Here is a 17,862-nt window from a genome sequence, read left to right as displayed (position 1 = left end):
TGTAACACCGTATTTCATTTACATCTTTCATTTGTATTTGCAGAAAAGGTTTGAGAGAGCAGATTGCTATGATAACATTTTGGGAGTGTTTTTGGGAGTCTATGATCATTGAACACGAACTTGCTCTAAAAGAAAAGGCCACTGTGGTTTAAGTCAAAGGATGCATGAAAGACGAGTCAAGTGTGTGTTTTAATTCATCTTGCTTGTATATGTTAGTGTGGTACCTACCTCTTCATCTTCATCCATGTACTGTTTGTATCTCTGCTCCATCATTTCTCTCTGCCATTTCTCCTGTTCCAGAGTCTGCTGGATCAGTTGAGCCACTTCACTCTGCTCCCCGGGCTTCTCTCGACCAATCACAAACCTGGAAAAATAAATATATATACATATATGGAACTGAAAACAATCAATCAAAAACTGGAGAAATGTCATACACAACACAACCATAAACACATCGATCTGAAAACATATTGTAAATACCAAAGAGGAGGTAAATTACCATCCAAAAACACACATAATATGCAGTGTGTGTGTGTGTGTGTGTGTGTGTGTGTGTGTGTGTGTGTGTGTGTGTGTGTGTGTGCGCGCGTGTGTGTGTTTGTGTGTGTGTGTATATAAGTCATACTTGACAGTGCCAGAGGTGTTGCGGAGGACTGAAGCAGCAAGGCTCTGAGTGACACCAACCAGGCTGGTTCCATCGACCTCCACAATCAGATCATTAACCTGGATTCTGCACACACACACACAGACAGGATGAATTGCAAGTGTGAGTTTTAACAGAGACAGGGAAAAAAAAAAAACTTGTCATTTTTTTTTTAATTACTCAACTGTTTTAATTATACGCCCATATAGCAGCTGATGTGTGGCTTTAACTCAACTCAATAACCCATACAGTTAATCCAGATATAATTGTGGTGCTTTGTTTGTATATAATTATCTGAATCTACTGTTACATATGATTGGGGTATGACAATAAAAAATAAGAACCTTCTCCTGTCCGTGCAGTGCAGTATAGGGTAAGCTAATCAAACATAGCAGGAATGAATAACTAGCTTATGATTTAAATCCCCAATTCTATAATTCCCTACTTTAGATGGGCCTCTGTCGACAAGCGGCTCATAATGTGTGAACACGAGGAAACATGAGGATTTAATGATAATGGAGATTTAGGAATCAAGCTATAATTCATGGGTTGGTGCAGAGCTTGTCATTTTAATTTTTCCCATTCTCCCCAAAGTTTGATGTTGGAGCAAATAACTGCAGAGAATAGAAAACAGGACTTAACTGTCTGTTTAAACGTGTTAAAATGTTGTTGGAAAGTCGAACATTTACGTTTTGTTGTATAACAAACTTAGAAAAAGTGCTAAAAACATTATTGTGAGATACAGAAAGTAACCCTTGCAGTGTTCTGCAGTAATAGTGGCTCTTCTACTTCCTCCTTAAGCAAGATGAATCCATTCATTTTTATTTCACAGTGTGTGGAGCGTGGCAGGGTCTACTGTACAACTGCATTTTATTGTTCAATCTTTGAACAGTTGAAAGATGTGTTAATCCACGACTAAAATAGTCCCCCTATTTATTCCTTTCTGAGTAGAGTTTAGTACAATCAGGTATTGGAGATTAGTTTAGGTTTATAACATGAAATGAAGAAAAAGTCTGACACACACGCTATTGGTTTTCGCACATTTTTTGACAGGGAACAGATAACAGAGCATGAGCACTTCTACACACATACCTGCCGTCTCTCTGCGCAGCTCCGCCCTCTGTGACAGTCTTTACGAAGATCCCCAGTTTCTCCAGACCCATATCAGCTCCTGCACCCATACCTATGATACTGATCCCCAGACCATCACCGTCTGAGACAAACACAAACACAAACATACATTTAACACTACCAACAGATGTTGGATGATTTTACAGTTGTCTTTATTAAGATACTACAATAATTATACACTTCAATATCCATATATACATTTTGTTATTAGAACTATAACATATTTCAGGTTATACTTTGTTCAGTGCTTGTGAAGTCAGTGTTGAAAAATGAAGCTGAAAATCCTGTTTTGCTTTTACATTTTTACCTGCGTGTCATGCTTAAGGGTCATTATTTTAACTGTTAAAATGAGTGGTGAGAGCAGCCATCACGGATGGTTTCTCGTTGCAGTCCATTACCTCCACAATTACTAGCCGCTAATAAGGCTAATCCGTGCTAAGTTTAATCCCATAAGAAGATAATGGTGCTGCTAGCAGACAGTGAATGTCCGCTAACAGCATCTCATCAGTTATTGTGTGCACATGTTTTAGTGTGTGTAGTTACATAAGGAGCTTGACTGAGTGACTCTTTATGAGTGTAAAGAGGTGTGTGTGTGTGTGTGTGTGTGTGTGTGTGTGTGTGTGTGTGTGTGTGTGTGTGTGTGTGTGTGTGTGTGTGTGTGTGTGTGTGTGTGTGTGTGTGTGTGTGCGTTTGTGTGTGTGTTTGCTTGCTTGTGTGTCTGTACCTTTCTCTAGCTCAACAGGAAATAGGTCAAGTTTCTCTACTCTCTTCTCCAACTCGTACTCAGCTGATGCCGCCATGGGGTCAACGTCGTCGTTACGCCGGTCGTAGTCTTCATTTGAGTAGGTGGTAAAGACCTACACAAAGGGCAAAGGTCAGGTTCGGTGTCAGAGTTTTTTAGTAGATGCTCTACTGAAAAACTTTCAAATATAAACACAAGAGTAAAATTGTTGGCTGATAGTAAAAGGGTTGCGACTGTATTGCCATCAAGGGAAACATTTAGTCCTTGGTCAATTATTTGCATTAGTTTGAAGTGAAGATGAAAAAAAATATATATATAAGGTTTACCTGTTATTGTATTGCATTACACTTATTTCTAATTCACAGCCACGAAGATACAAATATTAGGGACATATGTATGTAGAGTGACATCAGGTCTTGCTGTTGTAATCTTGATCAAACCATACACACTCTCAGTATGTACACCAAAGCCCTTTTATAGGTGTCCTTGTAAATATTAATTTCTCCATTGTACATCATTACCATAAGTAAGCCTGACACAGTTCTCTGTAATTAAGCTGCTCTGTAATTGCTCTAGTTCCATCTTTGTTAATATAGCACCACATTAGAGCACAGGAACATCGAGAGGCAGAAAGTCTCTGTGAGTGTAGCAGCTACTTCTGAGTGAGTAGAATTGGAATATTAAATTCGTCCTTAGCCAGTTTGCACCAGTGCTGACTCATATCTAACTACATGTAGAAAGACCAGGAGAGTACAGGAAGCAGACATCAATATCATTTAAAATATCTGTTCATTATCTATACAGCTTGTCCAGGTCGGGGCGCTTGAGCCAATCCCAGATGTCATTGGGCGAGAGGCAATGGTACACTCTGGACTGGACACCAGTTAATCACAGGCCTGACATATAGAGCCACACAGCCACACTAACATTCACACTCACGGGCAACTTAGAGTCACCCAGTAACCTAACGTACATGCTTTTGGACTTTGGGAGGAAGTTGGGGTACCCGGGAGAACCCGTGCAAGCAAAGGGAGAACATGCAAACTCTACACAGCCGGGATTACTGTGAGTAGACACCACTAACCACTGCACCACCGTGCAGCCAATCATCAATGCTTATATATGCTTTCCTTTTCCCTCTCTCTATATGTTTTCCATCCTTTCTACCACTCTTTATCACGCCCCTCCCCCCTCTATGAAAGGTCAGCAGCATCTGCCTCCCCGGTGACTATCTCTGGGATCACGTGGCTTTGTTTCCATGGCAACTACAGGCTTGCCCAGTATGAGTTTGGCACTGGTACTTATTCACTCTACTCACTGTCCCAGTCTGGCTGGCAAATATGATAATACATGTGTGGGACTGTGTGTGTGTGTGTGTGTGTGTGTGTGTGTGTGTGTGTGTGTGTGTTGTGTCAGTGTGTGTGTGTTGTGTCAGTGTGAGAGCAAGACAACATACAGATAGAGACTTAAAGCCAGAGGCCTTTGTGTGTAGGTGGTGCATGTAACTGTATTATCTGCATTCCCATGTTGCATGTTGAAGACTGATGTTCACACACACACACACACACACACACACACACACACACACACACACACACACACACACACACACACACAGACACACGCACACACACACACACACACACACACACACACACACACACACAGGCACACACACAGGGTCAGGGGGTGTGATTGTTAAACTGTTTCCTGTAGTCACATTTCCTTCCTGTTGAGTAACTTTAAAGCTGAGTGTGTACACGAAGCATCAGAGTGATCCCTGAACACATCATGAATATTCCAAATAGTACATTTTTAGACTTGTTTTTATAAGAAATGTTTAGAGGTAAAATAAGTTTTACATGATATCTTGTGATATGCCAGAGTAAACCAACACTTAATACACAAAAACAACAACAGGAAACAGCAGGTTCAAATTAACAAAATGTTAACCAGTACTGATTTGGCAGCAGAACAATAGAAATCCTGTGCAGCAATCATAACACACATAAAAAACAGCAATATTAAGATTATTTCGAAATGAAATTGCAACAGATCAAATAGAACACACACAGAAAAATTAAAAACCTCACAATGTTGATCAGCTGATCTAAAAGATTACCAATGAGTAGCAGTCAAAATGACAAGCAGATGGAATCATTTTTTTATTACTACCAGGTTACAAATAGGTCAATCTCAAGTAAAAATTCAAATGTCGGCATTTTTATGATATCTCTGGGTTGTACAAACATGGTGTTTGTTTAGGGAAAGTTAAGCTCTGGTATTGTTCACATGCCTGTATCTATGATGCTATAAGTCGAGAGTCTTACTAAGCTGACCTGTGGTAATAACCACGAGCAAAGTTGAAAATGATATTGGTCAAGTTTCACAAAAGAAGAGTTCTGTTTCTTTTTTTTTTTTTAATCATTGACTAATTAAAAACATTTGAATACAACTTGATGCCATTCTGTGCAGCATTAGACAATTAGTTTGGTGTCTTGGCTCTGCTCATGGGATACTGTGGCACAAATGCTGCAACTTGAAAAACAGGCATGGCATAATCTGACTAATCGCATGCCACCTACTACTATATTGGATCAAGGCCAAGGCACAGAAAAGTCCTGCAGGACACAGGTAAACCCTGAACACAAGACTGTGTCACTCTCCGCTTCTGGATCTTTAAATTATATATTTAAATTGCAACTATTCAAACATGCCAAACAAAATGATGGTCTTCATCGCATTCATTGTTTGTGTGTGGTAATTTTGGGGATATTTTCAGGAAACACTTGTACCACAACTATTCTAATGTCTGAATCAGTTTTGGTGTTGAGTATCAAATACAATCAAGTAATTTGAATGTAAACTGACAGATTAATCCATAAAGAACTATATTAGCAAACATAGACTACATGAAATGAATACTCTGATGCTTGAAACAGAGGCAGGTTAACACACTGAACACTTAATGCTAATCCACATTAGCTGGGTAGTAGGAGCCAGGACTCTCCAGGCTGCTAACTGGATCAACATTTCCCAGAAACAGGTGACAGTTGTCTCTGAAGCTTAAAACTTAACACAACACATTAAAACAATAGAAATCCACTAAGTATGGTTCCCAATTCATGTTTCTAAATATAAATGACGTAAGGCCTATATGAAACAAGAAATTTATATTGTCAGTCAGACACATACATTTTCACTTTCATTAGCTTGGGAATAACACCTGAAACAGGAAACATTTGCTAGCTTGGCTGTACTCAACACTAGGAACATACGCTAACCAAAATGTAGTGTGGCACAATAAAACCGAGTTAGATAGAAAATTATTGTACTGTCACTTTTGTTTTCTGTAGATAAAACCTATGGAGAGCAGTTTATGTTAATAATGAATGAAGTTTAGATTTGCTGGTAGTCTACCTAGTCAACATTTGGACAGAGCAAAACAAGCTGTTTGTAGACTTTAGGCTTAGCTGAGCTAAGCTAACCTGACGGCTTGATATTAATAATAAACAAAGAGACAGTCAGTGGTATAGATTGTCTAAACTCAGTTTTGTACAGACAGTGAACACACCTATTATTTCAAAATGAGAAACTCGTGTTTTGCAAATACACTGACATTTTAGGATTTAAGTCATGGCATTGTTAGCTTAAAACTTTTAGCTTAAGCATTTCTTTGATGGTGCGAAAAAGTTAAGCATCCATCTTTGATGGACAATGACAGCGTGTCTTTTTTTAGAAAAACATTTATAGAGGTGTTAAAGCTGAATGGGAAGTACCTCAAAACCTTACAAATCATTCTGCTTTAATCAGGACTGGGTGCTGAACTCTGTTTAAAAAACTGTCTTAACTTCACCCTTCAACTTGCATAATACACACCCCAGTTGTCTGTCTTTTTTCCAAACAAATCTCCCCTTAGTGACTTCATCAATCAGGTGCTCACCTATCCTTCTGTGTGTGTGTGTGTGTGTGTGTGTGTGTGTGTGTGTGTGTGTGTGTGTGTGTGTGTGTGTGTGTGTGTGTGTGTGTGTGTGTGTGTGTGTGTGTGTGTGTGTGTGTGTGCTTAAAAGGAAAACAAACACACCCTTCCACATTCCAACTGCTTTTTGCCTAGGTACAGAGTAGTAGCTGTGTACACAACTCAGTACACACAAACCCAGTGTGTGTTGGTAAATGAGGTTTGGGAAAACATCTATTGGCCTGTGATTAAACATCAGTCTCTTTTACCATTGGGCTGTGTTACCTTTATGTGCTAGTGATACTTCAGAGCAGCGATGTCTAACCCAAAACAGCGCTCACAACCTATCTAAAGATTTCTGTTTTCATTCTTAAACTATGAAAAAGGATTTCCTCACATCACAAGCCAACCCCAAATCTCAATTTAGTCTTATAGCTGACAGTGATGACTGTAACTGTGATTGAAAGGATATTAAACCTCTAAACCACATGCTTTTTGGCAGTTTTACATTATTCATGAGAATCTTTAGATCCTCTAAAAAGAAGAGACAAATAAAAAAGTGCTTAGTAAGGCAGTTAAAGGCAGAGAGCCTTTGCAAAACGTACTTTTCAGCAGTATAGAAAACAGCTGAATCATTATGATCAAAAAGTCGAGGGACCAATTTATACGCTCTGTATCTTTTAACTTGAATCTCTCTATCTTATGATTGAGCTGAATAAGCCTCTTTATATGTTTCATATAGGCTACAATAAGAGGTTTTGTTGTTTACAAGAGCAAGGTCAGGCTATGGTTGTGGAATATTTTTTCTTATACTGTAGTGTGCCTATACATCTGCTGGAAAAGGCAAGAAATGTGCAACTGTCATTAAAAAACATTAGATTTAGGACGCTGGTGGCGCAGTGGTTAGAGCACGCGCCCCATGTATGGAGGCTGTAGTCCTCCAAGTGGGCGGCCCAGGTTCAAATTCAACCTGTGGCTCCTTTCCTGCATGTCATTGCCCACTCTCTCTCTCTGATTTCCAACTCTATCCACTGTCCTATCCCTCATAAAGAAATACATCTTTAAAAAACAAAAACAAAACAAAACAAAATCCATTAGATTTGAAAGGTTGTGGTGTTTTGCGTGTGTTTGTATTTGATTATATGATATCAAAGAAGAGGTTTATTTCTGCTCTACAGTAGCAGGTGTTCACCTGACATGATTCACTAGTCAACTCACCAGTATCACTCTGTGGTAAACAAGGCTGCCTCAGGCCACAGCTCTACTTTTAGCTGCACTGTGGCTAAAGAGGTCAGTCGTTAAATGTTTTAAGATCCAAGAAAATGGAAAGAATCCCTTTTTGACTTGATGCCTGCCCAAAAAATGTTCCTCTTCATAAACCTCTATCACCTGCATAAGAGGACATGACCAGGCATGAAATGTGATGAACAGTGCACAGTCAATGTCTATTATGTAGCCTTTGTCCTGCCTAAATTCCATCAAACTTCCTGCTCCTATCTCTTCAGCTACAGGTATATCATCATAACAAACTCTGTGGTAGACTTTTTCATTGCCGCTCTCACTGAGTATGTTGTTAATGTCACAGCTTCGTCATAACCCGTTGAGACATGTTTAACAATTCACAGAGCTTAACCAGCTGACTGTGAGAACGGACTTGGGTAAGTTAAAACTGAGCACTCCAGCAGAAAAAAAGAGCTTCTGTTGAATTAAGATATATGTTCAGAGACACACACAGACACACACACACACACACACACACACACACACAGAGCTCGAGTCAGCAGGAAATACTGTGGCGAAATCAAACAGAGAAAATCCCCAGAGCAACCCATCTGTGCGATGTTCAACGAGGAGGAAGTCAGTCAGTCTTTGAAATCATTTCTATACTCTCTCAATGTCTTCTCTATCATGAGTTTCAACTATCATGTACTATCAAGAGTTTCAACTATCATGTACATTGAAGAACACTAGATAGCACGTCATTATATCTGCATTATTTGATTTAACATATACAAAATAAAAAATGCTTTTTACCGACGATATATTGCAATATCGATTTTATGAGCACAGCCCTAATGCACACTGGGTTGGTCAAAACTTGCAGCAGCCTTGTGAAAAGCAAAAGAGTGGGCCAAAACAGACACGATCTGGGCCAGAAACCATAACAGATTGAAAGATTCTAAAACATCCCCCATCACATTATACAGTCTCTATTGTCTTCGTCTCATACATGGTTCTCTATTATTCCTCTATTATTACTGGACATTTACTTTGGTTTAAATGACATAGCATTCACGTTAAAACAGCCTTGGCTGAATATTGAAACAAGACAGGAGCTGCCTCAAGTGGAGGCTTCGTTCTGTATTCCAATAAAACTGTTCTGACCTGGGCCGTGGACTTTAGGCACTCTGCAAACCAATTAAACAATCACATACACTACCTGCAGAGACTTCAATGTCGTTAACTGCCACAGATTTCAGCTGCATTTAAAATGGCTGTCAATTTCATATTTAAAAAAACAATGTGATTAACTGTTTTAAATTGCAATTAAAAATGATCAGAGCATTTTATTACCTTTAGACCAGTAGACTAGTCTGAATTCAAGTTACTGTTTAATCACCGGAGAAATAAATTGCTAGAAACAAATAGTCCTAGTACCAGCATGGGGTGACATATTTGTTGATATGAATACTGTCCAAAAAGGAAAATAATAACATAGTATGATTTACCTTGATTGGCCCAGTGCTGAATTGAATCTTCCTATTGGGTGGTGGGGGCTCCTCTTCCTCAGGCAGGCCAGGCATCTCAGAGCAGCTGGTCACTGGATGAAACTCCTCCTCATCTTCCTCATCCTCCTCATCATCTAGCTGGCTGCCCCCAGAGTCCTCCTCCCCAAGCCCGCTGTAGGCACTGATATCTACCAGATCCCCCTCTGAGTAATCGTCCTTCCTTGAGCCATCGTCATCGTTTTCCTCCTCCTCCTCTTCCTCCCCCCTCCTCTCAGAGTCCACTTCTTTCTCCTCTGAGGAGGTAGAGGAACCTGGAGGCTCTTTTTCTCCATTTTCCAGTGAGGCATGAATCTCAGCCTGTACAAGCCTGGCTCCAGCCTCGGACCCCCCCCTGGGTCCATCCTGCTCATCAGTCTGTAGCCCCCGATCAGGGGCAGCCACTGTACTTGAGCCCCTGGCTTCAGTCCCTGTTGGCTGGGCCTCTGACTCTGGCTTGACCTCCGAAGAGGTTGAGGAGGAAGAAAAAGCCACCGAGGTTGATGAGGAATGAGAAGAGTTGGAAGGCTGGTCTCCTGACTGTTCTAACCTCTCCTTCTCCTCAATAGCGACACTCCTCGGTATAGACTCTGCTGACTCTGGAGGCTCTGCTGCCCGGGTGCTCACAACTCTTGCTGCTACCTCCTCATGGTCCTCCTTACCAGGAGGGGACGCCTTTCCCTGAGGGTGGGGAGAAAGAAGAGATCATCTTAACATTTAATCAATTCATAGTATTAAGTATAGGGCACAGACTGTTATAGAAAGGTGGATATAGTCACTGTCAGGTAACCAATTGGTTATGTTCCTATTGTTTGGAAATTTGTGTCACCATATGGGCTGTTGGTGGCAGAGGTGACCAGAGATGGATTGGTAAAAGGAGACTGAGAGAATAAAGGGGTGAGTATATGCTTGGTTATTAGCAAATGCTAGCTTGGTTAGCAAGGTGCATTAGTAATTCATGGTTACTATATAATATTCAATTAATTCAGGATGCCAAGGTCGCTACTTGTCAATTTATTGTCTGTTTAACTCATAATTGGACCGAAAGTTAGAAGTGAACGCCATATTTTACTCAATCCAATCCCATTTCATTGTGTATAGCACATTTCATACACATTTAAACTCTATTTGCAGATTCATAAGACTTGAAACTTGCAGAAAAGACCATCATCTCATGAAGAAAATAAAATGTTCTCTCAGGTAATAAATTAGGTAGGAAGTGCAGCCCCTGCAGGTGTGAGAAAGATTTCAAATGTAAAGGTCCTGACACACCAAGCAGACGGCAAAGAACTAGACCACAAACCACTGTCGAGCTCATACTATAGGTATCTTACTAATCAAGAATAATGTCTGATAAAAAGTTGAAAACGGCACTGGCGTTGTCAGCCCTTGGTCTTTTAGTGGAAAAAGAAAAGAAGAGGCGGAGGCGACAAATAAGGAGAAACCACACTAATGGGTGAAAGTATGGATACTACGGCGGTGTGCTGAAGGGAGTTTCCAGAACCTGTGTCGAGAGCTGGCAATAAATGAAACCTCCCAACAGCCAATCAGAGAGATTCCTCTCATCGACTGCCAATGCCGATTCAACATGTCGAATCGGCCCAAAAAAAGGCAGACGGGGGCCTATGGGTAGCGACGAAGCCGGACACACCACAAAAACTAGGGCGACGACCGCTCACAGACGGTCCAACTAGGACCGATGGCTGACGATCTCCTTGGTGTGTCAGGGCCTTAAGGCACTAGTTTAATCTTCTTAGACATGAAGGCAACATCAACATCTTATACACAGACACGGTTTTTGAGATATCCCTTCAACCAGCTTCCTTTACCAGTTTCTGACTTCAGTTTTGGAAGCATATCTTTCTCACCTTCCTTGTGACAGGCTCTGCTCTAGATGGAGGTTTGGGCTTTGGTGCTAAGGCAGGGCCCGACCGACGTTGGGGGAGGTAGAGATTGTTTTGCGGTTCGCCCTTTTCGAACGCAGCACTGAGCTGACTCACAGTTGGGCTGACGGCATCTCCGGGCCCGACTGATGCTGCGGCAGATGGAACGGCGGCGGGAACAGCAGCTGGAGGAGGAGGTGTCGGAGCCGGGGGGTCGTCCAGCCGGTCCAAAGCCTCTGTGGAGCCGTTGAAGCGAGCCACTACATCTAGACGGCTGTCCTGAAAGCCTGACGCACGCTCCTTCTTCAGCAAGATCCTGTTGGTGGCAGCCTGCTTCTCCTGTTTGAGGCAACACTTGGTGAATCAGATTCTCTCGAATCAGAAGTCACCATTAAGTAAGATAAAGAAAATTCTTACCTGAAGAGTCCGCTGTTCAAAGATCCTTCTGGTCTCCTGGAGCTTTGATAATCCCACAGAGGAGCCACCACCGTCCCCGCCTGCTTTAGAGTCAAAACGGTTGACTCTCTCTGAGACCGTGGCCCCAAGTTTGAGCAGGGCGCTGTGGTCAACGTTCTCATTGAGGCTGGATGCCCTCGGCAAGGACAGTTTAACCGTCTGGTCTTTACCTGCCAATAAAAACAGTGAATTGAGAAGAAGGTTCAGTTCCACTTTCACCTAGCTTGGAGTTGCAGCAAAATAACATATTAACCCAACAAAATGATATTTGTTGCTAATAACATGCTAACTCATTGGTTAAATGAATTACCAATCACTTTGGCTCCATCCTCCTCATCACCAGGAGACTGCATCTGCATGAACATGTTTTTGATGCGGTGAACATTTGATCCATATCTCTGGCCCCTCCCTGTTGGGCGGGGCAAAAGGGCAGGCTTTGAGGCAGGTCCAGAGCCTCCATTGGCGGCATTGTTGAGGTGGTCAGTGGCCTTCTTGAGCGCTGCTAGCCCTGCCTCGTATGCATTGCGATGGGGTGAGGGACTCCGCAGGTTGGAGCTTCCCCCGCTGCTCCCACTGGAGGCCCCGTTGCCCCCGGTGGCTGTTGGGGGCTCAGTCTTCATCATGTTTGGTAAATCAAATAACCCCCGTTGAACAGCAGGCTAGCAGGGATGAGGACAGCAGCATCCTGAAGCTGTTGGACATTCACCTCCTGAATCACACAGAGAGAGAGACAGACAGAAAGAGTGGTTTATATTCATAATGTATCACTTTCTAACATATTGAATCAATGAAAAAGACATACCCAAGAGAAGCCATTGGAACTGATTATGTTATACAACCAACCAAGCACTCTACTTGTAATAAACTTGTGATTTTGAAACATTGAAACTAACAATATTTAAAGTTTTCAAGGTAAGGCAAAACGATACATCAATTAATCAATGAGATGTTCAAAAGGTAATGAATCAAGAACAATTGAAAACAAGAAGTAATTTCTGATGGACAAACAATTTCTGATGGACAAACAGTCAAGCTTTCAATATACATATTTTTTTGCTGAGTATATCGTTATTTTATCATCTGGCTTTTGAACATTAGTTTGACGAAACAAGCAATACACTGAACTCAAAGTTGTGATGGATAATTTTCTAATAACGAATCCCATTCATACGCAAAAGAAAGCAGTGAGAGCATTTCAGGGTTAAGTTGTCTTGCCCAAGGACACATCGGACATGTTGGTGCAGGAGCTGGGGATCCAACCCTCGACCTTCCACTCCTAAGAGACTTGTTCAAACCCATGTCACTCTCAACACGGACTGAAACCTCTCTGTTCTGAGCAAAATGCCTGACTTTAACCAGGCAGCTATAGTGAGGCGTGAATGTCTTAATTATAACTATCACATTTCATGCCACCCCTTCACTTCTTTGATTATGGTCCAAATATGCTGAGCCAGAGGACTTGGGCTGCAACTAGCAAACTTTCCCCAGTTAAATTCTTGATTCAATACCTGTATTGAACAGTATTGTTAACCCAGCAGTAGAACAGAAAAAAGGAAAGAAAATGGTTCTGTTTAACTTTGATAGAGAAATGAAGTGTTTTATATGACATCAAATAGCACAAGAACTGCTTCGCTGTGTATTTCTTAACACCCACATGGCGCTCCTGGAGTCTCCAATATAATATAATTAAAATGATGACGCACTGTGGCTTCATCTGTCATGTGTGCGTTTTATGTTGCTCGCTACTCTGAATGCCAAACTGACTTTGTGACAAGTCTGTGCATGAATACAGAGCACTCTCATCATGGTCCCCAGATATCACACTGTTTGCTCATGATCATACCTAATTAACCGTCTGATTGCGTCTGCACAGTGCTGTCAGATCTGTTCTACAGCAGTGTGTGATGTTTTCATCAGCTATTCGATGTCTGAATCTTCTTACAACCACAGAAATGAGACCAAAGCTTTTGAACACACACACACACACACACACACACACACACACACACACACACACACACACACACACACTTTTATGATATTGTTTTTTTTCCCCATGTAATAAAGCTAGGTTCATAAAACACAAAATCAGGCAGGTTTAAAGTCTGACGATAAAAGAGTTCTAGAGTTCTAAAGGAAAGGTTTTATTCATGAAAATGTGATTATTACAGGAAGAATGTGCGACTTTTTGATCGATTTGATTGATTTGATTGATTCTTGAGCACCAGCACTAAACCAAAAACAAACTGCTGTTTGGCTCCGCTCTCCCCCAGCAGCACACCTCCAACACCTCTCCCCCTCACGTTCTCACGAAGGAGTTCTGAATAAGAACGCACCTATTAGCGCAAGTGGCGGTCAAAACTGTCTTTTGCTCGAACTGCAATTGCCTTGTGGTCTGCATTGTTGTTTTATCAGGCTATCTGGTTAACTCGTAGCGTCACATTGCACATAAATAGACAAGGGATGACTGTGATCTAAAGACACTTACATGACATCCAAATAAGTTGACTATCCTTTTTCTTTAGTCCTTGCCTGAAAGAGCTTTATATGCGAGCCCGTCCCGTCCATGCAAACATGATATAAACACGGCTTGAAAAAAGTACAGGTGGCAGGACTCAGGCTGGTCACTCATTGTAGGCAGTCATGAATCAGAGAGATATTTACAGAGGATATACTGGATTTCTGCTACATCCGTGTGTAAAATATTGCACATTCTTCCTTTAAATGCTTGTTAAGACCAGTTGTGGTTGCTTTAACTATTCATTTATGAGCACGTTATTACAATCGCTGAATTATCCTTTCTTAAGCATACATGTATCCAATAGCATTGTTTTCTTTGTTAGCTTGTCTGGTTTATTGTGATTTGAGGTCATGCGCATTGTTCTGTTACTTTAGCTTACAAAACACAAGAGAGCAAACATAGCAGAATAAACACATCAAAAAGACAGCTCAGTGTTAAGGAAAATAAACATGCTGCTTTCTTGTTTACCGTTGTGCTGACAGATAAGAAAACAGTTTTACCACAAGGTAAATATGAAGCTTTAGCATGCCAACAGTTAGCTTAGCTTAGAGAAAGAGCTGAAAAATGAAACAGCAAGCCTGGCTTGCAGGTCAAAATATATATTTTTTAAAAGTCTTGTAAATGCAAGGTTTTTATACAATCCGTTAACTACTTTACAGGTCAAAATAAAAAAATTAATAAACTGGTTTTGTAACCTCGGACACTTATTTAATAAAATATGGACTGAGCCAGAAATACATGAAATTTTTCAAAAAGGGTCAGACTGTGGGATTTGTGTGAAGAAGATTCATAGCAGAGGTGTGAAGATTCATTCTGACTATAAATACACTGTCACAACAACACGACATGTACTTCTCAAAGAACACAAAGCAAACACGATGTGCAGCTTCATTTTGAAAAGCCATTGACTTTCCACTTTAATTCATTGACTTAACATAAGGTTTCAAAAAGTAAAAAAAAAAAAAAAGAATGGAAGAAGACTTAGCTCCATTCAGCTCTACTTTAGCCATGTAGTGCTCTGAGCTAAAGGCTAACATTAGCTGAAGGACTCAAGAACACAACGCTGAAACAGACATGCTAAATCATTATGATGTTTATCACACCACTGAATGTTGTTGTTTTATCATTTTAGAGGGCTAACATTTGTCGATTTCCAATAAAAACACACACAGTCAACTCTTACAGGGATTGTTTTATTTTGGAGGGATTTGGGATCTCTTGGTATATCTCTGATTTGGTGATGGTGCTAAAAGTAAAGGCAGCATCAGAGTTGTCACAATTCATCCATATTGGTAAAAATATTTGTATCAAACTTCAAGGCAGTTGTCCTTTTTTATTTTTTATTTTTATTTTTTAATCACGTCAGGGCCAGAAATGACAAACATAATGGCACAAGAGACAAGTCTGGGCAGTCTAATTTTAAACTAACTCATACATTCAAAATATCATTGCTTGTTTGTCTGCTTGTCTTTCATAAAGCACACAACACTCCATTCATTCATGACAGCAGCTACTAGTTCAAACAATCACTGTGCTGAATATGCTGCGACGTGCCTCTTATTGTAAAGTGGATAAAACATGTTTGACCATGTTGCTGTTTGTGTGGTGCTTCACATTCTTTTCCATAGCAACACAAACACGCTTGGGTGTTGACGTTGTATTGTTGCAGAATTAAAGTGTCTCTAGGTTTTTATAACTTACAAAATACAACACTAGACACTGTTTTAAACAGTGTTCAGGAAATGGGGACTGAAAGAAGGACCTGGTGGGTTCCCTCCTGACCAAAACACTGAGCATGATGGGACAAATGCACACGCACAAACGACCACATTCTGTCTTGTGACACTGTCTCGTCTAAGAGTAGATCCTCACACTCTGATCATGTGAACTCAAATGTGCAAATCCACGGGAAAGCCAATAACCTCACAAACGCCTCCAGTTCAATTCAACACACACACACACACACACACACACACACACACACACACACACACACACACACACACACACCAATTATAACTCTCCTAGCCTTTTTCCTTTGATTGTTAAGAGGAATCTGGTGGCTCCTGGTCTACCTGATAAACAAAGGTAATGTCTGACCAACACACACAATATCTGACTGCAGCCTGCATAATGCAAGCTCTGCATGACAGAAAATTATAGTTGTAAATCATTATAGTTGCAAAAAAAACGTCAAACACAGCATGAATATCAGTCAATCACTATACGTCTTTCCAAGTACAACTCAACTTGTCTCAAGCTACCCCTAATCTCTGGTGGTTTGTTGTAACTTCCAAGAATTCAACCAGAGTTTGTATTGTTTTGTGTGTCAAATTAGAAGATAAGAGAAATGTAAGGCATGTCAGTTCTAATAATTGGTAAGGTAAGATTCTCACAGAGCAAAAAACAAAAATATATTGTATATAAAAAACAAAAACAATGTTAGAATCCATTGTTTACGAAGTGCTGCCTTCCATCTCCCACGAGTGTTACACACACACACACACACACACACACACACACACACACACACACACACACACACATTGTTATAGTCAGGTCGATACAGTCTAAAATTAAAACCTCACAGCACAGCCACTGCCTGCCTGCAACAATAATCCTCAGCATACTTAGGTAAATGGATGTTAATGTATCTATTGATGGGACATCCCTGAGCTGCCCCTCCCATTATAAAAGACAGGGGACACCACACACAAACAACCTGGCCTGTTTTTTGTGGTGACTTGTGGTTCATGAAGCAAAAAAAAAAAAAGACCCGTGTCTTCTTGTGTAACACTGAGGAGTCTTATCTGTTTTTGCTTGCGTTTGTGTATAAGCCATACATGTCAACACAGTCAATAAACTGAACACAGCAGCAGCTGATGTAGATGCTTCTCCACTCTGACATGGTAATACAATGTCCATTCAGTCATGAGTAATAAGCCCTTAAGTCCTCTTGCCTGCACAGCATTTCTGCATCTCTGCTTGTCAATGTGCGTCACGCACACAATGTTCGACAGAAGGCACATTATGGCAACTACAATGACTCCATCTATTCGCACTACAATCCCTGCATCTGTAGAGGAGACTCCTAGGCCTGGCCTTTTGCAATGGTTCATTCTGGCAGACACACACTGTGCTCCTGCTGTTGCTGCTGGCTAGAGAGAGGCTTTGTTGGCATATACGACAAGCATATGCTGCTGGATGCGAACTTCGTTACAAAAATCATAGCCTTTACTTATTGCGCTGCTTCTGGGTCGTTATGTATTATAACCAAATTAAATACAACAGCTATTTGGATCCACGACGACCCGTTTGTTCATTCGGCGTATGTGTGATACACCGATAAGCGTGAACTTGGTTAAAATGGCAAGTTATTTGTGGTGTCCCTGTCGTGCCCGCTTTTCACTTCCGTTTAATAAACCAAGGCGGTTAGTGACAAGCGCTACCCTCGCAATTTTTCAAGAGGATGGACTTCTACGTTCATAAAACATGTTTTTTTTTAAATCAGCCGCACGACGAACTCGGCGAAACCCGTAGAGATGTGCAGTGAAATCTTAGTCCGTGTCTTTAAAGATGTTCTTTGTAGCAAATAAGCACGAAAATAAAAAAAACAGCAGGATGCATAAGGGAATTCGGCGTGACGTTCATTCTGAAGAGGAGTTCAACGCGGCAGTAGATTACCAATCTCGATGCCTTTTTTTAATTATGCTTTTTTTATCACACCTTGAAAATACAGACTTCACTAACATACATTCATTGT

At 40.9% G+C, this 17,862-nt stretch overlaps 1 protein-coding gene across 3 annotated transcripts in view; it reads right to left on the bottom strand.

Annotated features, from left to right (window-relative positions):
- The window catches only part of LOC109999914 (neurabin-2), a 28,054-nt gene that overhangs the window by 9,825 nt on the left and 367 nt on the right, over window positions 1-17,862 (bottom strand). The window contains exons 2-9 of one of the 3 annotated variants that reach the window (XM_020655082.3): window positions 11,889-12,287; window positions 11,540-11,748; window positions 11,108-11,461; window positions 9,204-9,920; window positions 2,499-2,631; window positions 1,736-1,856; window positions 626-730; window positions 229-364 (exon numbers count right to left, since the gene is read on the bottom strand). In XM_020655082.3, coding sequence (XP_020510738.1) covers window positions 229-364; window positions 626-730; window positions 1,736-1,856; window positions 2,499-2,631; window positions 9,204-9,920; window positions 11,108-11,461; window positions 11,540-11,748; window positions 11,889-12,201 — 2,088 coding nt within the window. In that variant the 5' untranslated portion in view covers window positions 12,202-12,287. The remainder of the gene's footprint in view (window positions 1-228; window positions 365-625; window positions 731-1,735; window positions 1,857-2,498; window positions 2,632-9,203; window positions 9,921-11,107; window positions 11,462-11,539; window positions 11,749-11,888; window positions 12,288-17,862) is intronic. The other 2 variants (XM_020655083.3, XM_065965001.1) reach the window with 2 other exon arrangements.

Source organism: Labrus bergylta, chromosome 16, assembly GCF_963930695.1.
Source record: "Labrus bergylta chromosome 16, fLabBer1.1, whole genome shotgun sequence".
Taxonomy (NCBI): domain Eukaryota; kingdom Metazoa; phylum Chordata; class Actinopteri; order Labriformes; family Labridae; genus Labrus; species Labrus bergylta.
Note: the sequence above shows the minus strand (reverse complement) of the source record. Positions and strands in the feature narration are given on the sequence as shown.